This window comes from Monomorium pharaonis, chromosome 9 (assembly GCF_013373865.1).
Source record: "Monomorium pharaonis isolate MP-MQ-018 chromosome 9, ASM1337386v2, whole genome shotgun sequence".
Lineage (NCBI taxonomy): Eukaryota > Metazoa > Arthropoda > Insecta > Hymenoptera > Formicidae > Monomorium > Monomorium pharaonis.
In genome coordinates, this window is record NC_050475.1 from 15,357,383 (window position 1) to 15,384,800 (window position 27,418).

The window sequence follows — 27,418 nt, forward strand, 5'->3', positions numbered from 1 at the left end:
GATGCATATTTTATATGCGCGTTAACTCGTCGCGTGGCGAACTTAATTTCCAAGCAAATTTCATTATGCCTTTCGTTTATTAGCCTCCCGTTAATGCGACACGGCCGCCATGCCGCACCGGCGGCGGCGGCGGCGGCGGCGGCAACGGCGGCAACGGCCGTCGGGAGGCTTTTGATGACGTTAATCTCGGCTGTAATTGCAGATGGAAACGCAGAATGGCTCTCGGGGGCGGTCGTGATTGATGTCTTCTAGTCACGATTTTGCGCTTACATGACGGACGTCATAAAAATACCGCGAGATAAAAGGGGGAAGACACTTTAGATATTTGCAACGATATTGACATGTAATCTTATCGCGTACCTGAATTATAGTTAATTGAAAATTTCGTGAAAATTGCGGGTCAGCGCAACTTGACGCGCGCTCGTCTTGAAGCGTTTATTTACATATTTAAATTCAGAACTTTTTACTCGTGTATATTTTTCGAAACTTTATTGATGCTATTAACAACTGTATCGTTCTCCGTGCCGCGAGGGAGATAAGCGTCAGGCAGTAAACGAAACGGCTTCGCTCCGTGTTTATTATCATCGTTACTTTTTACCGGCGCAGGTAAACGATAGCTTCTCCAGAAAGTGCATCGAACCTCAAATATGTCTTGAATCACAAAAAACGAATTGTACGTGTTGTATCCATATCTTTTTGTGATGCATCCATATTTGTTCTACGTTTCGCGCTCTTAAATAACGTAATATTTTACCAACTAACGAGGAGAATGTACTTTATAACATTTTCGTAATTTGCGTATAAAACGTTATACACATGCACCATTTTGTGTATTTTTCTCTTTGCATTTGCTACCGCGGGCAATTTTGACGTATAATTTGAATTTTGCATCGAATCGCCCGAGTGGAAAAATCGTTTAAATAATATACGCGACAAGATACGTGGAAATAATTGCTCGATCGGCCTATAGTTTATACTTATCATGCTTTTAGAGCATGATTTACACTCTTTGAGCGTAGATATTATTTTGTTCATATTATATATGCAAAACAAGATTGTTATTAATAATAAAAGCAATACTAATTAACCTACAATCGATCGCGTTACTGATAAGTCTCCTGATAGTTTGGTCACAAACACGATTGTTCGTCGATTCCGCCGATTCGTTGAGCATCAGTCTCTTTCAGAATTCCATTCTGTCGGACAGGAAATCGGTTTGCACCGCAATTTCCGGCAATCTGTCAAACCCGGATCTCATAAACTTATGATGATCACGATAGTTGGGCCACGCGAGGATCAGCCGCGCTTTCGTAATCCGGTACACATGTAATAAACATTACGATCGGTAAGATCGTCCGGTCGTCGCTGAATCATAGAATGAAATTTCCCAGCGATTTAATATTCTTCAGTTTTGTACAGATCATGCGACGTAATGCTATCATAAACGGAAATAAAACGTAAAATTAAATACGTTGGAACTTTCGGTCCTCAAAAGGATTTTATTTGCGTGTTTGATCATAATTAATAAGATATTTATCATACATTGGCGCATTTTTACTTATATACCTTACATTTTACCGTAAATATTTGATTAATCAGAACTACAAAAAATTTCTCGGTTGAAAGTTTCAGTGACATATTTAATTTTGATTGCAATGAAACTTCTTCAGTGCGTTACACAGGACAATACACAGGACAACGTTATAATAAGACAAATTACATGAAAACCGTATACATCCGGACAAATAGTTTTTTCTTTTTGTAATATTAACAAATTTATCAAAATTGTGACGTGATGTGAAACAACCTGGAAACTGGATTCGTATTCAAAAAAACTAAATGATGAATCTAACAAAAATGATTAGTCTCACTGTAATATTACTTTTTTGTTAAACTATACATATATGTAGTATGCTTATCATACCTAACAGTACAATTTCTTTTCAGGGAGAAATACAATTTCATTTATATGTAGAAAAAGATTACTGCTACTGATGCCAAATGAACTGTTATCCTACGATCAATCGCATTAGCGTTAGCGCTAATGCCGGTATACTTTGGCGATGCACTGACAAACACGTCGTCCATCGATTCTGCCGATTCGTTGTGCATTAACTTCTTCCAGAATTCCATTCTATCAAACATGAAATTGGCTTGCACTTCAAATTCTGGTGATTTGCCAATCCCGAATCTCATGAACTCATGATGATCGTGGTAATTGGGCCACGGGAGGATCAGTCGCGCTTTCGGAATCCTGTACATAAGTAATAAATATTATAATCATGAAATCATTTCGTGGAGAACGAAATTTTCTAGCAATATTGCCGATATTTCTATCGGCTTTGAATGAATAATCATGCAACGTGATACCATTGCAAACAGAGCGTGGTATGTTCAAACAACTTTCATTTCCGGAAAATTACAATTTCAATAATTGCTTAATTTTTTCAGATATACTTGCGTTGCATAGACTTTTTTGATAATTTACATAATTTAAATTTATGCGCAAAAATATTAAATATTATATCTTTCATAAAGATATTCGTGAACAATAATATTAATAATAATAATAGTAACTCTAGTAACACAGTACATTGGCGGAATATTGACGAATATTGATTAAATATTGGTTTTCTAAGGCATGTATTGGCCAATCTTTTCCCAATGTGGCGTCAATATTGGTCATACAATATGTGCAAGTATACTGCTAATATTATACATTAATTGCATTTTAATATTGAGTTTATGTTGAAACAGTATTGGCCAAGATTTTCCAATATAATTTTAATATTGATCATACAATAAATACAAATATACTGCATACAATATTGTACATTAATTGCATTTTAATATTGCGTTTATGTTGGTATTGGCCAAGATTTTATATGATTTCAATATTGAATATACATAGAACAAATGCTAATATACTATCAATATTACATACCAATAATTATACGGTATTGCATTTACATTGGAAATGCATTGGCTAAGATTTTCCAATAAAAAGCGAATATTGATTACGCAATAAATGTTAATATACTGCCAATATCACAATATCATATGCCAGTACGTGTAAATAATTTACATTTATAATTTTGTGTTTTCCGAAATAAGCAATTTTAACTTTATGTTTAAAACATTTATCAGTCGAATAATTAACTTACTATATTATGGTATTTACATTGAAAGTGCATTAGACAATACTATAATGCGCGCGCGCGCGTGCGTGTGTATGGTGTGTGTGTGTGTGTTTATTTTGTATTTATATAAATATAGTTTAATATGTTGTCTATCTCTCTGATAATATCTATTGAATTGATCTATAACAAATATGTGTTCGTAAGCATCGAGTACTCATGGATCATCACGATGTTAGTTTGCGTAAGAACTTCGAGGTGAAGCATCATCGGCGGCGGCTGACAATTAAAAATGGGTGACCGATTATAGAAATTAAACAATGGATGAATATGTGTAATTAAGTTTGGGTGACCACGCTTAGATAAGATTATCGTAGAAATTAAGCAACATTAGATTCGTGAATTTAGATATTTTCATGAAAACAGTACGAATTTTTTCAATTTTTTTTTACTGGATTTGCTGTCCTGGATTGGACAAATATGGTTTCTTAATATTGATCCAATATTATTGAACCAATATTAGTTAAATAAAACAAAGCGTCTACTTTACAATATTGGGAAACAATTCATACCCAAAATATTTTCAATCATTTCTCAATGTTTTATGCTACTAGAGAAGTTATGACATAATAATAATATTAATTTTATTTACCCTTCAATCACAAAACTCGCCCACATCTCCGTCATGATATTAATCATGGTAATATCGCTCGGTGTATTGTTTAGTAATACATTGCGATACTTATTATTCAATATAGGAAATAGATAGTTTAAATCATCGCCATGAGTAACACCTAGAACAATAGATTTAAATTTATGTCAGTACCTTAAGGATATATGTTATATTTTCGTGTGTGTGTGAAGCTGGCATATCATTTCGTGGAAAATTATAAATTAATGAGAGCTCTAGATATATTTTTTAATAGTTCTAGAGTTCCTGATAGTTGAAACACAGAGTTCTACTCATTAAAACAAAAAAATACAAAGTGACTTGCCAGGTTCACACAGCAAATCACTTTGTCCTACAAAGATTTCAATGACATATTTTGCAGTACATTAATAAATTTAGATCAAACAAGTGTGTTAAGTCGACACAACTGGCAATATTTTATTGATTAAACTTCACGACGTTTTGGCCATGGTTTTTGGCTCTTCTCAAGTGTACAATTTACCCGGTTGACTCACGAAAATCTTCAATTTTACGATCATGTGCCCAGACTATGTCATAATTTGAAAGCTGGGTCACATAACGGATAGACTTATGAGCAGATTTTTGGTAGCCCGATGGGTTTCCCTCTTGTCACCTATCCTTGCCAATATATTGCCAAGTTATGGACGACCTTGAGACGCACTGCTTAGGTCTATTAGATTTCAATGTTCCGGTGTATGGCCAATATGTTGACGATATTTTCGTAATTGTTCTAAAAGTAAAGTTAATGACATCCTAAATACCTTTAATGAATATCATCCAAGGTTAAAATTCACGTATGAAACAGAAAATGGCGCGTTAAATTTCTTAGACACTACAGTAATCAGAAACGGTGACAAATTAATCACTGACTGGTATCGGAAGCCTACCTTTTCGGGTCGATACGTCAACTTTTTATCTAATCACCCTTATAAATATAAAATAAACGCCATTACAAATCTTGTAGACAGGGCAATCCTACTTTCTGACACACGTTTCCATGAGAAAAACATTCAATTTATTAAACAAATTCTTTTAAACAATTGCTTTTTGATAAATGTCATCAACAAATGTATTGAAAAAAGAAGTAAGGCCGGTATTCATAGTCGGATCTTATATTTAAGCTCATCTTAAGTACTGTCTTAAGATGCCATCAGCCAATCATAGAGCCGTATTAGCATCTTGAGACATTGCTTGAGACGATCTTTAAATAAGATTCGACTATGAATACCACCCTAAAAGAATTTAAAAATCGTGGGGGATGGTCCTATGAATAAAAAACACCAACCGCTCAACCAATTATATTACCATTCCATATGTCAAAAACTCGAGTGAAAACATCGGCCAAAATCTGAGAAAATTTGGTATAGATGCTCGTTTCAGTGTACCAAAAAACTTGACAACGTAATAAAAAGAAGCAAGGATAGATTGGAGGAAGGAATGCAGACTGAGTTGGTCTACAGAATAAACTGCTCCAACTGTCCTGCATCTTACATCGGACAAACCAAGAGGCAAACAAGAATAAATGAACATTGTAATAATATCAAGAAGCATGACAGCAATCATTCTGTGGTCAGCAAACATCGCATTTTGAACAAACATGACTGGTCAAAACCTAAAATATTGCATCGCGAGAAACATATTAAGAAAAGAGAGATTTCTGAAATGTTTCTTGTAAAGAAAAATAAGAACACGATAAACTTACAAAAAGATACGGAAAATTGAACGCGATATACGACAAGCCTATTTGCGACACATAATTATGTTTTTTGTTTTCATTACACTGACTAAAATCGATGACGACAACCTTCACAATCATAGCTTACGGTTTTCATTTGCTATTTACTTTGCTTAGTCTGCTGCTTGTTACAATACAATACGTAATTGATGTGCTTCTTAAAAACGCTCAAAGAAGTTCAAAATTATAAAATTATTAACTATTTATTATGTTAATTATTATTATTTCTGGTGACGCACAAATTTGTAAGTTAATTTCTTAATTTCTTTTTAATTTCATTATGTATAACTTGGATTTCAAATTTTATATATTACATTAATTAGTAAAAAAAAAATTATGTATCCATATATATCCGTTATGTGACCCAGCTTTCAGATTATGACGTAGTCTGGGCACATAATCGTAAAATTGAAGATTTTCTTGAGTCAACCGGGTAAATTGTACACTTGAGAAGAGCCAAAAACCATGACCGAAACGTCATGAAGTTTAATCAATAAAATATTGCCAGTTGTGTCGACTTAACACACTTGTTTGATCTAAATTTATTAATGTACTGCAAAATATGTCATTGAAATCTTTGTAGGACAAAGTGATTTGCTGTGTGAACCTGGCAAATCACTTTGTACTTATGCGTTTTTTTGTTTGAATGAGTAGAGCTCTGTGTTACTTAGTTACTATCAGAAACTCTAGAACTATTAAAAATATATCCAGAATCTCATAAATTTATGATTTTCCACGGAATGATACGCTTCACACACTATATTTTCAGTTGCAAAAAATATTAATAACTGATGATAAAGAATCCTTTGGATCCTTCTCTTTTATATTACTTTTCGAGTAGTTTTTTCTAATTATTATTTTTATTGAATACACATTTAAAGAGAATATTTAAAAAACTAAAAGAAAAATATATTATTATGATGAAATCAATAATTTTAATTATTTATTTCACTTACTAACTAGAATTAGCAAATAAAGTTCCGAGAAATGTTTTGTAAAAAATTAATCTCAACTCTAATTCTTTTATCTTTTTCTAACATTACGGAAATCAAGAAGAAAGATAAAATCGATAAGAATGACGTACCATAGTGATTCAGCATACCCGAAACGAAGGTGTCTGTAAACGTGCCCTCGTATGCAAAGTAGCAAAAATAAATATTAGAATGTCCTATTTCCGACAGATATTGCAGAGTTTGAAGCATCGGCCATACTATCAAGCCATCAGTCATCATCTGGAGGAATGATCTCGCTGTCAAACGTTTTCCGTGTATTCACCTTCGAACTTACCTCCGTAACGTTATGCATGAGATTCAGCGTCACATTTCCGTTAAAGTAAAAATCTTGTATCGCGGAAGCGAAAACGCTAGTGTTTGATATAACTTCGTGAGACTCCATAAAATAGGGCAAATATTCTTCGAAATTCTCTATCAGTTCGTTTTCGATGTCGGGATTTGTGAGTAAAACTGAAACGAATAAGAACGTCATCGATTTCTTTCTTCTCCGCGTCGAAATTTAGTTAAGAATTTAGAAATAATTTCTTCGCTAGAAAAATGAGCTTCCTCTAGCTATAATATTTCCTCGATATAAAATGAGACTTTTAACTTTATTTAATGTAAAATTAATTAATTTAATGATCCAAATTGTAACTACATTTCTTCTGCCCGGGAAAATTATCTGACGCCGTTAATTAATTTGCGTGACAGCTTTACTTAATTAAATATTATTATGATAAATAAAATGATGGAAAATTACAGAGCGTCTTCATTAAACCCTCGTCCTTTACGACCAGCATTATCGCCGGTATATCACGAAATAGTCCGTTTTTCATTATTTTCCATGGTTGCATCGTTAGGATAGCGTCTTTCGACTCACCCTCCAATGTGGGACCAAATTTACACATTGGATTATTTCTCCAAACATTCTAACAAGGAACAAAAACACAAAATTCATTATATGTAAACATTTATATGATTATACTGACAGCATGACTTACGAAATTTCGTGTCATCGTTTCTATTCTTCTCGCATCGACCATTCTCATGCATTTCATTATCTCTTCGTCGTTTGTCTCTTCATAGTCCGGATGCGCAATGTCGTCGTAGACGCTTGTCCTTACGTCTTCTCCCATCGGATTTTCAGTGGTTGTTTCGTTCAACGCGATCACGCCGTCGTTTTTCTTCTGTAAACAGCCGACAAGTTCGGCCAATTTCAAACATACTTGTCTATACCTTCTTGGCGGATGATAACTCCATGGACTCAAGGCGGAACCGCTTAGCAGGATGTATCTGTGAAAGAGTCCTTCGGTCTTCTTTGAGAGAGCAAGAATATGAACTGCCGCTGAACCGGCACTGTGTCCCATAAGAGTTACAGACGCGCGATTTCCTCCAAAGCTGTGGATGTTTTGTTGTATCCATTCGAGGGCAACCTTTATATCTTTAAGGCCGTAATTACCCGGTGAGATTTCATTTCTGTGCTAAAGAATCCTAAATGATTTGAATACGCGTCGTTATTATAGATTGCAAAAACATCTATCTCGTTTGTTTCATGCCAATATTCAGTGTGCGATAACGTCTGACCTATTATCGTAAGGAAAAAAATCGACGTATCGCCGACACTTACGTACGATAATTCGTTTTATCTCACCTAAAGCAGAAAGTCGGTAATTCAACGTGACGAGGATTATATCTTGATCCAGCAAATAATCCGGTGCATATAGTTTGCTATAGCTACTTCCTGATACAAATCCACCGCCGTGCACGAAAACTAAAACTGGTAGTTCTGCAAATCTCTGCCGGTTGTCTAAAAACTTTTGATAAATTTACAGAGTAACAAAATGATCGTATAAATAAATGGAGGAACAAAATATTTAATAAGCGCGCCGAACGTTTAATAGACCGAGAGCTAGCTACATAAAAATAGCATCAATAAGCATTATGGAAAATCTCTAGCTAAAAAGGGTCCTTTTGTATTGCCGAACATTAAATCGCCAGTCTGCCTGAGCGGTCAGGAAGATTAAGGGGGGGGGGGCGGATAAAGATAGTAAATTTCATGACAAAAAAAAGAATAAGATTCAAGCATAAAATCTGCGGGAATGTTTAGTGTTTATTGAAACAAGATGTCATAATTATTGGCAGACTGTTTGCTGGAAGAGAAAGTGTCGGCAGACCGCTTCAAAGTGGCGAAAAATTAGTAGTAAAAAAAATTATAAGATTCAAAGCTAAAAATTAATGTAATAATTTATACGTTTAGAAAACGATATGCAAAAAGGCAAACTGAAAAGTGAAAGATAACATGTAAAAACTTGCGCTACCTCCTTAATAATTTTAAAATAAGTTCAATAAACCAAAGCAGATCAAAATTCAGATGCTAATATATTCATAGAGTGTTAAATGAATGTAATGAGTGCTCATAATAATACGCGATCTCATGATTTTACCATTCTCTTTACACCGAAGTATTTATTTTTTAAAATCATTTTCTAAACCTAGATGTGTGAGATGAACTTGTAACAATACACCACAGACGCGCGCTAATTGACTTTTTATTTTTTACTTTTTAAAAATAAATTGCAATGATGATTGTATAGATAATTATCTATAAAAATTTGACAGCTGTAAAAATTTAATGTATTTAACGTTAATTGTAACAAATTAAATGTAATTTATTCAATGTTGGCAGTTTTTAATAAACTCTCTACAAAAAAATTTGCAGAGAGTTAAAAGTAAAACCATGATAAAATTATATATTTGACGAAATCAAAAATTTTTTGGTGTTTCTCTCTTTCTCTCTCTCTCTCTCTCTCTCTCTCTCTCTCTCTCTCTCTCTCTTGCTATCTTTAGTTAAATTATTTTTTTATATAATATTCTTCGTTTTCTCTATAAAAAAGTAGATATTATATTCTATAATATTCATGCTGTCAGATATAAATTTCTAAAATTTATATAACAATCATCTCGCAGTTCGAAGTAAGCGTAGCAAAAGAAGCATCGTGGAAAAGCGGCAACAATAAAATGGTAACGTCTTTTTTTTACAAAGTGGATTGGGGCAGTAATATTCTTGTTAAAAAGATTTATTTTATATATTTGATGATAATAAATCAAATTATTTTGTCGCACAGTTTCAATTTTTTCCAAAGTGTTTGTATCATTTAAAGCAACCGATTGATCAGCTTTATCATCTACAAGCAAGTACTTCCGTTTTTACATTTCACATATTACGTATTAATAGAAAAAATATTTTCTAATGCTATTGCTTTAAATGATGGAACTGCGAGAGTAACTATCATTGCAACTGAATTTTGACAACTGTCTTTATATAGAGTTATTTATAAAATTATTGTTGCAATTTACTTAAAAAAATAAAAATAAATTTTTTCTTTAAAAAGCCATATAAGTGATTTCATTGTTGACAGTTTTTCGCAAGAAAAACGAAATTAAAAATACTTAAAAAGAAATAAGAAGAAAAAGAAGAAAAGTAAAATAAAGTAAATCATTTATACATGTAAATAAATTATAATTAATGTGTAAATAAATAATTTAATATCTCAGAAAATGCTACAAAGATTGTTATCATTTAATTGTTATATAAATTTTAGAAATTTATATCTGACAGCATGAATATTATAGAATATAATATCTACTTTTTTATAGAGAAAACGAAGAATATTATATAAAAAAATAATTTAACTAAAGATAGCAAGAGAGAGAGAGAGAGAGAGAGAGAGAGAGAGAGAGAGAGAGAGAAAGAGAGAGACACCAAAAAATTTTTGATTTCGTCAAATATATAATTTTATCATGGTTTTACTTTTAACTCTCTGCAAATTTTTTTGCAGAGAGTTTATTAAAAACTGCCAACATTGAATAAATTACATTTAATTTGTTACAATTAACGTTAAATACATTAAATTTTTACAGCTGTCAAATTTTTATAGATGATTATCTATACAATCATCATTGCAATTTATTTTTAAAAAGTAAAAAATAAAAAGTCAATTAGCGCGCGTCTGTGGTGTATTGTTACAAGTTCATCTCACACATCTAGGTTTAGAAAATGATTTTAAAAAATAAATACTTCGGTGTAAAGAGAATGGTAAAATCATGAGATCGCGTATTATTATGAGCACTCACTACATTCATTTAACACTCTATGAATATATTAGCATCTGAATTTTGATCTGCTTCGGTTTATTGAACTTATTTTAAAATTATTAAGGAGGTAGCGCAAGTTTTTAGCTTAAATTTTATTATTTTCTGCTATTCTCTGCTATTATTTTACTATTATTTGGTAAGCGCAGCAAGCGCACGCTACGATCACCCGAACTACGATTCGCGCTCTTTATCGCAGTCTGCCTCGATGTTATCTTTCACTTTTCAGTTTGCCTTTTTGCATATCGTTTTCTAAACGTATAAATTATTACATTATTTTTTAGCTTTGAATCTTATAATTTTTTTTACTACTAATTTTTCGCCACTCTGAAGCGGTCTGCCGACACTTTCTCTTCCAGCAAACAGTCTGCCAACATTGAATCAATCTGCCAATAATTATGACATCTTGTTTCAATAAACACTAAACATTCCCGCAGATTTTATGCTTGAATCTTATTCTTTTTTTTGTCATGAAATTTATTATCTTTATCCCCCCCCCCCCTTAATCTTCCTGACCGCTCAGGCAGACTGGCGATTTAATGTTCGGCAATACAAAAGGACCCTTTTTAGCTAGAGACTTTCCATAATGCTTATTGATGCTATTTTTATGTAGCTAGCTTTTAGACTATAACGCGAAAACCGCTGTCACAATAACAACGTAACCTTGATCCGTTTGAGTTTAATTAAGCCATTAGATTAGTCGTTAGACCTCGTGGTCTAATTAAATTCGCGTTCGTTCTTGGAACATTGCAATTCTCCATTTGTTTTCAAACTTTTGGTAGAATTACAAAAACCGCACGTGATGCTAATTATTATTTGATTATGCGAGAACATTCATTCACACATTCATTTCTGGTAGAATTTTATTATTATTGCACATACTCGATTAAATGCATTATGATCAATATTTAACAAAAATGTATATGCGTGCATTACTTACGCCGGGAACGAAGATGTTTAGATAAAGGCAATCCTCGTTACCAATAACGTTGGTGGCGTGAGAGTCAAATTGAATGCATCTATTCCCATCGATCGAAGCGTCACGAATTTCCGTCCACGTGCGATTCCACCGTTGCGGGCTCTAACAACACAAGATAACACAAACAACTCTGATTTTTATTTGTCCAGGGTATCGATCATGTAATGTTTCCCCTAGGGCGGAAACGTGAAAAGTGAAAAGTTTCAAGTTACTGTCTCTTTCTATTCAATACCAATAGAAAGAGATAGTTACATGAAACTTTTCACTTTTCACGTTTTCGCCCTAAGGAAAAAGTTACACGATCGCTGCCCTGGACTCAAAAATTATTAGAGTTCCTCAAAATTTTTGCAAGATGAGTTTTATCATCTTTATCAACGAATTTGTAATATTAAAGAAAAGAAAACCGATATCCGCGCGTGTATAGACTACGCACCCTGAACCTCAAATCGCCGACTGGGGGTAGAGCATACGGTATCCCGAGAAAGTTCATGATTGTTCGATTGCGCACCGTTTTACTCCACTCGCCGCGGACGAAGCCCCATTTCGTGTTGACAACAAGTTTGTCGGAATCGATGAACAAACCGTCTGCGAGAATAAGCAAAAGCGCAAGGCTGCACACGCATCGCCAGATTTTTTCGTTTAACCGCGAGCGCAGTGTCGACATAGCGCAACGTGCGAGAGATTCGCGTTGTCTCGTATATTTGTCGCGAGAGATGCTACTTGTATCGCGCGTGGATGTAAAACAACTGAAATGAGGAGGACAATTTTGCATGTAGAACCGCGAGATATGTTATCGAGATATATCACGTGACACGTACGCAGTACGTTTAATTCGTATGAAAGTGACGAACCAGTATCAAGCTGAGCCGAGAGATTTTACAGCGTTATTAAGTTTATAAACGTTGATCAACACAAGCAGCGTTGCCAGGTTGTTCGGAAGATCTTCTTCTAATGCGTACTTTGAAATCTTCCGAATATCGCTAACAGCTTGTAACCGTGAATCGTGGTTTTAAAATTGTCAGCGCGGATAGCCGCGGGATTCAGAGTCCGGGCGGTGGACTCAGTGAGTAAAGAGACGAGGTATATGTTCGGTTAATATGTAATTTATTATAACTAATGAGAATGTCCTATGCTAATATAATACAATGCCCCACTCTAACCCACACAGCACACTTTATCCTGAGGATGCCTAAATTATCCCAGACAGACAAAGGCGATCCCACGGATATCTCAATGAGTAGCTCCCGGGATATTCTACAAAAATATCTTAAAATATCGTAAAATACCTTAAGATATCATATGATGTCCCATTAATATATTTCGATATTCCCCAAAAATATCTTAAAATATTATAAGATATTGTAAGATATTCTATAATATCTTACGATATCCTATTACATCCAGATAATATCCCATCATATCTTTTATCTCTACAATTAATAGAGCGTAAATCAAGTGTAAAGGAAAAGTGAATTATAATGTAATAAAAGAGTGACAAAAGCGTTAATTAAATCTCTAAGAAACGTAAATTAAAACAGAACATAAAGAAAGCACACTTATCGAAACAATGTGGTATATATTAATAATACTAAAACATTATAAAAAATGACATTAAAAAATTTTTCTGATTTTATACAAACGGAGCAAAAACAAACTTTTTAATAAATTATTCTACATGCTATTTTGCACGCATATGTAAAAATGAATAAAAAACTAAAACTTCATATTTATTCATAAAAATATAAATTAACTATACATATTTCATCCTTCTGATAACATCTATTGTAATGATATGTATGCATAGACAAGAAGTGTTTATGGATTACGTACGTGGCATTAGGATGCGTAGATCTTCGAAGTCAAGCAACGTCGGCGATGGTTGACACTTGGATGAGTGACCGTTTTTTCAGATATAGAAATTAACATGCTTTAACGGGTACGATTGTGGCTTGGCTGAAACATGTTGTTATAGTCTTCTTTTTCTTACAAAATTAATTTTTTGTTCAAGTTTTCTTCAATTCTTAGAAACTCTCAAAAATATTTAGAAATATTCAAAAATTTTCTAAATTAATCAAAATTTTTCATTTTTAAAGTTTTTCCGAGAAACGTTTCAATTCTTATAAAAGATCGGAATATTTATATACCAGAAATCCTGAAAAAAATTTTAAAAATTCTGACAAATTTTTTCTCTAGGGTATATTACGATATCTCAGGAAATTCCTTGGACATCTTCTGGATATCGTTTGAGATATCTACAGGATGTCAAATCGGTGGACATTTGTGCATCCCTTGGATATCCCTCGGATATCGCAGACGGTCCACGGATATCCAACGATATTGCGATATCCCAAAATGACATCCCAGGGACATCCCTAGGATAAAGTGTGCTGTGTGGGAATATGTATGTACATATGTTGCCTCGTATTGCGAGGAGCGAGTTATCTATGTGTGTGTGTACGCGGGCGCGTACGTCGCTCTGATTGGCCGCGGTGGCGCACGGCTAGTGCGACTAGAGATGTTTATCGAAAATCGATATTATCGAATATTCGATATTTTTTTCACTTCAATATAAGAATATCGAATAAAAAAAATATGAATAAAATATTGAATAAATACTTTTAACCTATTTCAACAACAATATTAAAAACGAATATTTTTTAAAAGAGATCATTTTAAAATACAAATCCTTAGGGCCATCACACACGAATTAACATAACATAACATAAGCTGCATATGCATAGCATAAGACCGTTGAACCAATGAGCTCCCAACATAAAGTCGCCATATTGATATACATAAGATGCTTATTGGCCTAGCGTTCTTATGCTATACATATTAATGCAGGGCTGCGTTCGGAAACGTCACCCAAGTGCTCTCGGGTATCATTCTATCCTTGTTGTTCTTTCAATGTGAAAACAAGGATAGAATGAATACCCGAGAGCACTCGGGTGGACGTTTCCAAACGCAGCCCAGCGTATGTTATTTCGTGTGTGATGGCCCTTATATGCAATACTGTATTTTAATACTTTAGTGTAAAAAAAAATAAAATGTTTTCTTACACTTTTTATAAAAAAAGCTAAAATCATTATAATAAAAAGTTTATAATAATTTTTATAAAATAATATGGATTATTCGATATTTTATTCGATGTATTAGATATTTATTCGATACGAATATATTATAAATACTTTTTAAATTAATGAATATATTCACATTTGATATTATTTTTCGATATCGACAACTCTATAGTGCGTCAGTCGGTCGGCGCTGTGATTGGCGGTCGCGGCCGGTCTCGGTAATCGCGGCGCTCGTAGCAGTACAGCTGCTGCTGTGCGGCGCGAGGCGGCGCTCGTGTCGGTGATGGCGGTGCCGGACGACTTACCTCGTGGCCGGGATGAGGATCGTGCTGGTGTATCGTCGCTCACTTCGCGACTCGGGAGACACTCAATGCGTGTCGACGGGAATTCGAGGTTAGGCTCGCACTCAATCCGTGCTCTAGGAGGCCAGGCTCAATCCACCCGGAGGTACGTATAAAAACCCTCCACCGATCAAGAGAAGGAAGATCTTCCCGATCAGCGGACTGAGCTGATCGTACCTCCGGGTGGATTAAGCCTGGCCTCCTAGAGCACGAGAGGGGCAGAAAAGTAAGGAGCGGAGTGCCTACACGAGGTAGAGGGTAACGGCCTTATATGTTTTTACCGGCTTATCCCGGTTGCGGATAACGGCTCGTTACAAGCTTGAAACAAAATTTTTCCGTTTTTCTCTGATAGTATAAGTTAATAATTAATTTATCAATTGATGTACTACGTTGTTTTATCAAAGAAACTCAAATTTAGTGGAAAATCCTTCAACCTGATAACACTAGGTACATATAAATATTTTGAATAATTTTGCGTAAAGATTTAAAATTAAACTCATTCTTTAAATATTCTGCGAAGAGAAAAAGAGAGTATTCAAATCATAACAAAGTGATAAATTTAAGGAAATGAAACATGACTTAGACGCCATAATAAATGTATCGCTCGAAAATTAGACTACAATTTGTATATTTTTAAAAACAATTTGTCACGTTAAAAAAGGCACAGTAAAGTTTGACTGTGAAATTGAGTGCATTTAAACCTTGATTCGCCGTTAATTTATCAACTTAATTTGCTTTTCTTGAAACTTTTATCATAATGCGTGCAGATAAAGTATTATCTAATAAGAATAAGCGCTCGTATAGCTCGAGGGCAAATGATACGATTTGTGTCAAATAGGAATTGATAAAATTGTTAACTTCGCCAAGTTAAAGCGTACAAAGTAAACGAACGAAATGCATTGCACATACGGCTAATCTACGTTTTCAGTTATTCTTTACATTTAGCTCTCAAAACGTTGGAAAATATTTGTTTTCCGAAGGAAGTGATTGAATATTCCGTCCTCGCCTCGCCGCCGTCTTTATATCATTTATTCACGAGAAGGATCTCTATCAACCGTGACGTATTATTAAGCGAGGGGTAATGCGGCTTTTGGCGGAGCTTAGCTACATACTGCACATTATTATAGATGAGCAACTTAACCCGGGTTACTCGTAACCATTCCATTATTCAACACGTTGCATTTTAGCTCTCCGCCGTGGCACTACATACTTCACAATGTCAACAATCGCGCAGGGTTATTTGAAACTTGAAATGCCAACCATTTCGCAAGAGCTGTCGTAAAAGCTGAAATAAAGTAATATCTTTAAAAAGAAATATATATATAAACGTTTCCAAGTATGTAATAAATCTACTGTCAAATATATATCTTTTTTTTAAGAAAGTATGTTAAACCATTATTCAAACTTATTCGGTTTGGAGGTAGCAGGCACTAACGTGCTTTTTTCCCCTCGATGTTTCCGCAAGAGGCGAGTACCTTGAATGACATTGATTTTTTTATCATCAAATCCGCTACACGGATACGGCTTTGAGGAGCGATCGTTCTTTGTTTATCTCAAGTCGAGCGACCGTCTAATTTGAGTTTCACCGATGCTCTTACCGCATCCCGTGGGTTTTCTTCTTGGTTTTCTACGTTCCGACCGTCACCGTCACCGCCACTGCCACCACCGCCACCACTATCTCCACCACCATCTCCGCTGCCGCGGCGGAGAATCCGCTTCCGCCGGCGGTTCAGGTCCTAACAATTTCCTGACAAGGGGTTTTCCCTCGGGAGTTTCCGGTCCGTTTCCGCACGAAATCTCCACGGCACCTTCACTCGTTACGCATCGTTTACCAAGCCGTTTATCTCCTCGTCATTAATTATGCCGTGTTACTTGACCGCAGATTCCTGCCGATCACAGTCTTTCGCTTTCCCTCGTAATCTCCGTTTTTCCTACCGTGTTTTTTAAATTCTTCATGTTTAGTACAAATTCCGATAGCAATTATGATATTAATCTCAACTCTATATCGAGATTGAGAAGCGCCCGTATATTTGGATTTTCTAATTAGATATAGTATACCTGTATTAGATTAGCTCTAAGGATCAATCTTTATACATTTTTTGCAACGTGAATTTAAGGAATAAAAAGTAGAAATATCATTTCAATGATGTGTTATGATCGGGAAGACGTCATTAAGATGTCATTTAACGTTACTTTGTTTGCTGAGTAGAGACCTAATTTGCCGACTTTGACAATGAAAGCATATCTCTATGCAAAGTAATGAAAAAAAAAATAACGAGAGCGCTATCAGTGTGTTATAATCCTGACAGAGCGCGATGCGTCATAAATTAAACGCGGGCCAGGCGCGCTGTCATTTCAAAACAGTTACACTACAAAACGTTCTAACGTTATCTATTATCGCAAACTTATTTCATTTTTGTACGTGCATGCAATTAGCGTTGTCTGCTTAATGGCGCAGGGGCGGATAATGATCAAATCCGGTAGTGGCCATCTTATTTGATCTGCTAACGTCGTTCTGTGCTACGTCATCGTCGCTGTGGTTGTCGTATAACGATAATTTTCGCGTTTTTGTCTCAATTTCTTGAAGAATCGCTCTTGTTCACGGCGTTTACCGAGTCTGTACGTGTTGTAGCTTACCGTCAATAGCTTCAGATCCTTCCACGAAATCCTCGCAATTCACGTATCCTCCTTCTCTCTCTCTCTCTCTCTCTCTCTCTCTCTCTCTCTCTCTCTCTCTCTCTTGCATCTCTTGTTCGCAAGCAGCATGAAATTCTGTGATCTGCTAATACGTGGCCGAGGATTTGGATGTCGAGGCGATACTGGAGGCACCGTACAAGAAAGGGGAACAAGACTCCTCTTCCAAGTCCTCCAAGGAGCATGGCTCTAGTCGTAAAACACCTGAGAAGAGCAAACATCGCTCGCGTTCACGTTCACGATCTCGAGATAAATTGACACTGGAGGAGCGAGATGCACGGATTGTCTTTTATATGCAATTAAGCCGACAAATTTGTGCACGCGATTTTTTGGAAGAGTTCTTCTTAAGTGTCGGCAAAGTACAAGACGTAAGATTTGTAACACTCACATGTAAAAAAACTCGAAGATTCAAAGGTACTTTTCATGTACAATTTAAAGATCCAGAGAGTGTGACACTCGCTCTTAGTCTGTCAGGCCAAAAGCTTCTTGGAGTGCCTATCCTAGTACAGTACACACAAGCTGAAAAGAACCGCATGGATAATTCGATACCGAACCTAATGCCTAAGCGACAAACGGGACATAATGCGATTGTACGTAGGATCTTTGTATTTTAATATCACAGGGGATATGCTTCGCGGAATTTTCGAACCGTTTAGAAAGATTGACAACATACAGTTGATTATGGATCCTGAAACGGTCGTGAGATATGGAATTGTTATGTCGCGGAATTGTTAAATTAACACGCACGCTACAGTTCAGATCTGAGATTAGGATTTAAAATGTATACACTTAACGTTACGCGAATAAGAACCGCCGAAGACGACGAAAAGTAAGATAATTCCATGGTACCCGCTCGCGTAATGGCGGGTCTCGAATAGTCGTGAGGAGGTTGGATTGGGTAGAACGTCAATATGATTTAATATCGGCTGCTTCCGTATCCACGTGCACGTAGGAGCACGTCGTGTTTGATTAAAGGCGAACGCCGCGCGCCGTATTATGCATTCGTCTATTTGTCACGTCGTGGACTAATTGCAGTGCGCGGTACGGTCATGCATCATCGCGGGCGGCAAGAACGCCGTCCGGAAATAGCGCGCGTTCGGCATCGGCACGCGGACTAATTTTCCTCATTCTTGACGACGTTCGTTTGCGATTACTTTGTAACCAATTTTCCTGCCGGTTGCCGCACGCGTGCATACCCAGAGAGAGAGAGAGAGAGAGAGAGAGAGCGACGCGTCACGTTTGCTATTAACATCGCCGGATGTAACAATTACTTCCTCTATGTACACAATTACAAACCCCGCTGAAATCGTTTAGCGTTTGTAGGATTAATAATTGTGTGGCCGCGTTGAACGTTTTCATTACGTTGTCATTTCCATTCCTTTAAATCTGTAATTCCATTTAAATCCGAACGTCCTGTGTGCGAGCTTGTGTGTGGAAGCGCGCGCTTTGTCAATACCGCGCGCGCCGCGTTATTAAATAATAAAGGGAGGTAACGTAACTTTGATCACAGGTGGGTGCATTATAATAATGAAACGTAAACCGAGCGCGCGCTCTTTTTCAAAAGGCACGGCCTGCTCGCGCTTCTGCGAGCAAGACAATGGGAAAAGCGCGCCCGAGTGTCTCTGTGCGTCGCGGCCGTGCACGCACATAGAAAAATACTGCCAAGAAAAGCGATTATTTAATATTTTTTTCCTTAATAAGTAACGATTTTCTTCGACAAAAATTATTTTTTGACAATGAGCTTAAAATATACTTATCACAAATTTTAGAAGAATTTACTATCATTTAAACAAGATATATGGTATATTCTTTCGAAGAATATTATAAAATTTTTGTGTCAACTTGTATCTTTACAGAAGTTTATTTTAAATAAATATTACTTGTTCCAACGAAATGAGGATATTTTAAGACTCTCATCACAGACAGAGATATTCCTTGCTGCGAAGATAATTGTTACTTAAAAGACGAAAATTGAAAGATGAGTAACTGTTTTCTTAGCACGAGGCATTTTCTGCGTGAGGTAAATCTCGCGATGACAAATTTGCGTAACGAGATGATTTCCAGGGACGAGACAGCCGCGCACAAGTTTTCCCCGCGATGCCGTCATCGTCGCCCGAATTGCATTCCACGTCCAATTTGCGGAGTGTATATGCGAGCATTGCGGCGGCGCGACGATCCGACGAGGCGATCGTCGATCCGGCCGTCGTAAACATTTCCAGTTTTATGGCGCGCGACGACGACTTTTGCCGCAGAGTTAAACGCATATCGCGTTACGTCGATAATGTTGAATTTAATGTAAATGTAATTATACGGCCCTCCCCGCGCGTATGCGTGCGCGATTGATTACACGAGAAAACGAATTTACCGCATCGACGCGATATTACATTGTAACGCGTTACGGGAATAAATGCAGGCAGGACGTGCATTAAATGTCGCGAAACGATGAATTAAACGGCGCGAATTGGCCGCTACTGTGAAAATTATTAATCGCGATATTATTCATCGGCGTTTACGAGTCAGCTTTGACCGTCTTCGTATTGCCGCGCGATAATGCGCCGTCTATATTTGCACAGCGGCATTATTATACGCATTCCAACCGGACGGTTGAAATTATTTTACTTTCTTTTTGTTTTACCGTTGCGGTTTTATCTTCGTTTAATGCCGTCGTTGAAAAGCGCGCGCGTTCCTGTAAAGAAATTACGAACAAAGGGAAAATGAGAGCGCTTGGCCAAATGAGAACTGTACGTCTTGTTTTTCACCATTTTTACGCTCTGAAAGGAAATTTGGTTCGAGGTGAATCACTGGCGAACAAACATCCGGAAATAAATACGAGACCATAATAAATAAAGTAACTTTTTTTATCTTAACTTCTGTAATACCTGCAGTCCACGGAGAAAGATTGCGTTGCCCCGTGCAATTTAGAAGTTTTTGTGATTTTTAATTTTACGAGCGTAATTTTACGACCTGAAATTTTGTTATTTATCCGACAGATACTTTACTTTCTTTTTCTTTCTGGTTAAGTGGCCGGTAGACAGATAAGACGGCTCCCAGCTCATCTGTCTAAATTCCCTTCTGTTCCTCTCTTTTATAATCCAGATTTATCGTCATTCTACCAATGGCGGTAAGTTTATCCCGAAATATACATTAGATCTTTTTATATTTTTCATAACGTAATATTCGTGGTCATGCGGAGACAATGGTAAGAAGCTACGGTGGGTTACGGAAAGGTTGTGTAAGATGTTTCGGGGGTTAAGAGCGTTTTATTCTCACGGGGTTGCTTTTGTCAAACGCCATAAGCGCTTACTCCCCTTCGTGCTTTTCAGGCGCATTAGAACGTTTCAAGGGCAAAATATCATGGACGTAAGGGTGAATAATACATGGCAACTCCGTCGAATGAAAATAACTTCCACAACCGCCCTTCGCACGGTACAGTTATTGTAAAGTTTTTCAACGTATCGCAGAAACACCACATATATATCATTCCCGTATATTTTTCTTAGCGTCAAAATATTATTTTACTTTCAAATCTAAATTTTTTTAATTTTAATGATGAATGATTTTCGAATTTTTTAAATTCGAAATTCGACTTTCCCTCAAACCGGACGAGAAAATGTAAATTTATCGCGCTCGAGCTTTTCACTTGAAATAACTCGTGCAATATATCTTGCATTGTGATGATACAAAAAGATATTTGGAACGGAAAGTCCTCGCTCTGTTATTGCGCGTAATACGCGTTGATGTAATGTCGGTGTTTTCGTCTAAACGCAACGGCCGCGACAGTCCCTGGGAAACGCGAAAAAGGCGGGATTCCGAGTCGGAAAGGCGAGATCCTTTGGCGTCGCCTTTCCCGTCACGCTCTCGAAATTCCCTTTAATTCGGCCGGTCGCCGGAGTCGAGCGCGAATCTACTCGAGAAAGTGGAAGGACGTGGATGAAAGGGGGCGAGGGGAGGGGAGGGGGAGAGAGAAACGGCCGGCGGCACTTCGTCGCGCGAAAGTGAAATATGCACGTTAGACTACCGGCGACATTGCTACATGAACCACCAGCATCAGCGGCAGCAACGGCAGCAACGGCAGCAGCAGCAGCTTTCGCAGCTTGTATGCCGCAACAAGCCGCGCGCGAATGCATGCACACACTGCATGCATCGCGGCGCGTACGCGAGAAAGCACTGCGGGGGCACCCGGTGATGCATTGCCCCGGGAGATTAATGCATCGCGCCGCACAGTTTGTTAGAGTGAATAACGACCGACTGCAATAATGATATTGCCATTAACCTGTCCGCGAAAGTCTCTTGATTCCTCAAGAGCGCGCGCGCGCGCACCCCCCCCCCCCCCCGATCACCTCGGGGATCATAGGGGTGATTAATTCGAGATATCGACACTCTTTATAGGACGCGTTCGACCCCCTCTCCTCCTACGGGATATCCCGCGAGCTTCGAGTGCTGGTTATTTCTGCCCTTCTCGTCTCGTTGCGCGATTCAAGTTAGCCAGCGTGGATTTCGTTGATTCTTAAAAAGGTCTGAGTGGATTCTTGAAAAGCTAGCGTGGCGGAGAAAAGATACATAATCCGGAAAGAAAAATAGAGAGAGAGAGAGAGAGAGATGAAGTCTCGCGATAGTGGATGAGGAGTTACGAATAATACGAAGCGCAATCTTGAAATTGTAATACCTGACTCAACGCTCTCTCAAGAATTTCTCATCGTACATAGCGGAGCGTGAGCGGAAAGAAAATTAATTCGAAAGGTCAAAAGTGCACGTCAATCCGGCGAAATGGGCGTGATAGAAACAACATGATTTATTAACTTGGCTTGACTTTATTACCGCCTCTCATTGCTGTTTTGAATAAATGATCTTTTTCTGCGCCCGATCCGCACCAGCGGATAATATTATTTATCGGCGAGATAGCAGCCTTGCTTTAGTAAACCCCATATTAATTTATATTGCACGATGATATTGCAGCGTGCTGCGTAAATTTATCTTAGTTGAATCGAGTGGAATTTACAATCGAGAATCCGCTGCGAAGTAAACGATAATAATGCACTACAGGCAAGAACCTTCTTGTTAAATTTATAATATCGAATTGTGCCCAATTTTTTATTCGTGTCACTAATATTAACTGTTTCCATTCAATATATGGTTAATTTAACTTTGAAACAATAGAGTTAAGCAATTAAACTCAAGAAATTTGAGTTTAAATTTAGTTCATATTTGCTAGGTGTGTTACATTAATTAATGTGAACGTTGCTTACTTTGAAACTGAGCAATGCAACAATGGAAATGAGTTTGATGCAGTTTTGAAGAAATGTATAATAGTTATTCTTTTACGTTTTGTATTAAAATAATCAATTTCGGTACGTGTGGCAGTTAAAGGACAATAAGATACAATTTAAGGAAATTGGTTTAAATTTGACCCTTGAATATTTAATAATGGAGACGAGCTCAGCGCTCGTTATGAAGTCATCGTCATTTTTCGATCGTCGTGATCTTCGTTAAGTGGCTCAACAAGCCCGAGATAACGTCGGCAACACCGATAACTTCTTGCGCCGTCCATAATAGCGCCGTTGATTGCAGCTCGCCGTCACGAAAATTATAATACAGCTGACTTAATACGCCGACGGTACGGGAGCGGAACGCGAAACAGCAGATAGTCGAGACGATTACTCGGGTGCCTTAATGACTCTCTCTCTCTCTCTCTCTCTCTCTCTCGTGTGAGGCGCGGAACATCGGCGGAAGCGCCGCGCCGGAGAGGAACGGGGGGAAAGAAACGCACGGCGTTGTCTGCGCGTGCCACACGGGGGTTGCTTCATTTGCCCCGCGATTTCTCCCGGCCCATCGCTCGGCCACCGGGGTACAGTAACGCGCTAATGAAGTATTTACCATTCTATTACTACGTACCGCGAGTCCGCCACCGCTTCTCGCCGCCCTTATCGCCCCGCGTTCCCGAGGCCGCCATCGCGTTTCCTCGCCGGAGCTGCTCGAAGGTGAATCGCTCTTCGCGAGCGTGCCCGAGAAGCGATATGGATTTTCGCATCGCCCATGAATGTTATACGGATTATTGCACTTTTGCAAGTCCCATGCACTACAATTGGTCTGAATTTAATCAAAGTTGAAAGTTGGATACTCAATTCTAGGGCAGCTTCGAATCCTCGAACCCCCAATTTTCTTGACGCTATTGAGTTGATTAGATGACTCGTTGTTGTAGCGATAATTCGTATTACGCAGTTTTTTTTTTTTTTTTTAACTTATCCCACGTGGTACCGCTCCCCCTCTCTCCCCCCACTGCATAAGACGAGATGGCAAAATTATCTTATTATTTCTTTCCGACATTCTAAATCGCTCGCTGAATACGTAAGGACGTGCCGCAGGCGAGCTAATGAAATTTCGCTTTAGTTGCTTCGAAGTTACCTCGCACCGGACTGTCTGCTTAAAACTACTCGGAACATTCCTTAACTACCAGCCCGGCCCGGAGTTTCAAAGTTCCACGAGGAGGATTCCGTGTCTTCCGCGGGAGCGGTATACGTCACTGACGCGGCGTGGCGGATAAATATTTGATATCGAATGCACACAGCGCCATTCGCGTGTTCTCTCGCGAATGGGAATAAATATTTTTTTCTAAAATGCATATATACCTTAGTACGTACGTACGTACGCCGTTTTTATCGAGAGAGCCACGTACGAGGGAGGGAACGTTTTGCACGAGAGGCCGACTTGCTCGACGGCGCCGCCGATGGCGGCAGCGGCCTCACCCCTCAGACGTCGGCCGACGTGGGTGCGTCGACGTTGGAAGGAAAATAAAAGGAATCGTATTTCCGCCCGGCGCGCTTTTCATCAGTTTCCATCGGTACTGGCGGATCATAATCGCACGTCGACGGATAACCCGAGTATCGGGCCGAGTAGCGTCCGCCATTGCAATTTTAATCTACGCAATCCGCCGCCGCCGGACGTATTATCGGGTAGTAGCGTCCGCCAAATTCAGCATTTCGACTGATCTCTCGCATATTATTAGGCGAAGTATCGACAGTTACGTCGATACGCCACTACGATTCTTCGGAAAACTCGCGCACGATTGGTCAGTCTTCAAAGCGAGTCACGACATCGCCGATCGCGAATTCATAGTCGTACGGAATTGCACGAGACACGTTGTCGGAAGATCAAGCGGCGAAATTCGATGAGAAACCCTCTTGTTCTTTTCTTTTCGGCTGACTACAGAAGATGAACAGAGTAATGAAGACACAATGTGGGACGTACAACACATCACTTACTTTATTAATAAATAGTCGATCCATCAATTAATGAAAGATCCTAAAAGAATATTTCAGTTCCACATTTCATTGATGACTATTTCAGCACTGTGTGAATTTTATTCCACTTTATTTCAAATGAGGATAAAATAAAATTTGTATTAAAGACAAGTGATTGATTAATATCTTTTTAATTAAAAAATATATTTCCTGTAGCATATTCATATTATTTTATTCTATCCTCGGTGTATTTAATTTTAAAATTTAGCGAAATGAAATGTTCGCTTTTTATATTTACTTTCATATCTCTTGCGTTTTTCCATATTATTTTACTCATATTGTGTTTACTCGCAAAGCTTGCGGCAATTTTGATATTTTCGCGGGTAACGCGTCGATTACTTATTTACATCATCAATAAATGCGCGCTGCATTTAGATTAGGTCAGAATGAGATTATACGAACAAGAAATATTTATCAGCAGCCCGGTGGGAAAAGTCGATTTATCGGACGAATACGCTTGTATATCGAGCTTCAGTTCTTCTTGCTGCGAATCGTCAATACACTGACGCGCGCACGTGCATGACGTCTCACGACGCGTCAATCGCGAGGTTCAGCTTTTTTACACGCGGCGAGGTCCGGCGTTTAACCGGCGATGGCCCGTCAGAAATGGACGGATCCAAACTGACGAGGCTTTATTCCATCTTCGTTCCGAGCGGCGCGCGACGGATGCGTCCCCGTCAATTCGACGATATATCGCGCGTAAAAGCGCACCGGTGTCCGGTGGCGCGAGAGCAATACATGCACGAGCACGCCTTGGGCTGTATCGCGCTTTCCGATGTTGTGCTTTTGCAAACTAAATAAATTCGCGGCGAGAGGGAATTATCTTGCCCGGAAAACACAGCCACCGCGAAAATAGGCTGCGCGCCGCGCCGTGTAGAAAGGGGAAAGATGTGCGAGTTTGCGATTTCGCGCGATTTTTTTCCTGAATCGCAACGCGATATACATTTCGATTTTTAATCGCGATATATATTGTAAATGTAGCTCATAATTGAAGTTGTATGTAATATTTATTCATTAAATATTTATATTAACATTGTGACGTAACGCGTCCGGTCGCGTTCGTCACAAGGGCGTAAGCTCGACCGAGGGGGTCGATTTGGGGCTCCTCCTCGCTGAGACGAGGGGGACGTGACTTTGTTTTACGTTTATTTCTTTCTTTTCTAGTTTCCGCGTTACCGTATCAGATTAATTAGGGTATTTAGGACTAAGGCGCCGAGTGAAGGCTTAATCTTATTGTACCACGAACGGAGGAGGAGCAGCCATCGGGGGAAAAAGTAGCGCGAGCAGTCGACAGTAGGAGAGGTGCCCCGCGCAGAGTTTCCCCGCCGAGCCGTGCACCGAGCCCGGCTGATTATTACCGCCCTGAGCCGCCTGGATACCGCCGCCCTGAGGATACCGTGGCAAAAACGATACCGCATAGCAGCCGGAAGGATTCATGAGAGGAATCACGCCGAGGGCACGCCACCGGGCTGCAAACCGGGGGAGCGACCGTCAAGCTGTCATCCGCCGCCACGTAGATCGGTTTGGTCACGGCATGGCCAGCCGGGCCGACCGAAAATGGCAGAGCGTTAACACTCGCCTCGGCGGAAGTCGTCACGCGCGGACCACGAGGCAGTTCGAGAGGCGAAGCGGCGCCGCATGAGATCGAGGCGTGCGGATCGACCGAAAATCGAAGCACGCGCATGCGCGGCGGCTCGAGCCGGCCGGCGCGGGACCGGGGCTCCTCACTGTTCGGCAAGCCGTGACTGTGCGTACTTGGCAGAGGACGAGCCCGAGATACCGAAATCGCTACCGAAGACTTCAGAGACCAGGACTCCGTTCATTATTGTAAGGCCAGCACTCGGCAGCCATCGATTAAGTAAGATTCGGAAAAGGCGGTCAACCCTCGTGCGGGACCGGATACCGGATACCGTTTCCGCTGGTGATTGCGGCGATCCGAATCCGATATAGTTAGTGATATTTGTTGTGTAACGTAACTCGAAGTAAAGAGTAGAGTTTTGTGGCCGCACGAGGGCTCGGACCGACCGGCCCCGAAGAATTGATACCGCGAGTACGTCCCTCTCGGACTACGCCGGAGCCGACAGTCATAGGATTAGAATCATTGTTACCGCGACTTGTTTCCGCCATTATTGATTTTGTCTTTGTGCGAGCGGAGAGCCTCGCCGGCCTCCCACCGCGTATTATCAATTTGGTCTTTTCCACCTTGTTGTGTCTCTAATGAGTTTGTCTCTATTACAGTAAAATTCGTGCATTAATTGTATACAGACGCATTGAGTAAGCTCCTTGCAGCCTTGTTACCGTTTTCAGTAGAGAAATATATAA

General features: G+C 38.7%; 2 protein-coding genes across 2 annotated transcripts in view; one reads left to right on the top strand and one right to left on the bottom strand.

Moving 5' to 3' along the window:
- LOC105839279 (quinone oxidoreductase-like protein 2 homolog) overlaps nt 1-27,418 on the top strand; it is a 207,511-nt gene that overhangs the window by 61,908 nt on the left and 118,185 nt on the right. The window lies entirely within an intron of this gene.
- LOC105831643 (esterase E4) lies at nt 1,469-12,843 on the bottom strand. Its single transcript, XM_036292442.1, is given in 10 exon segments — nt 1,469-2,254; nt 3,790-3,931; nt 6,648-6,795; nt 6,851-7,026; nt 7,316-7,484; nt 7,557-8,032; nt 8,035-8,046; nt 8,207-8,369; nt 11,648-11,788; nt 12,120-12,843. Coding segments are annotated over 10 exon segments (2,055 nt in total). The 5' UTR covers nt 12,459-12,843; the 3' UTR covers nt 1,469-1,965.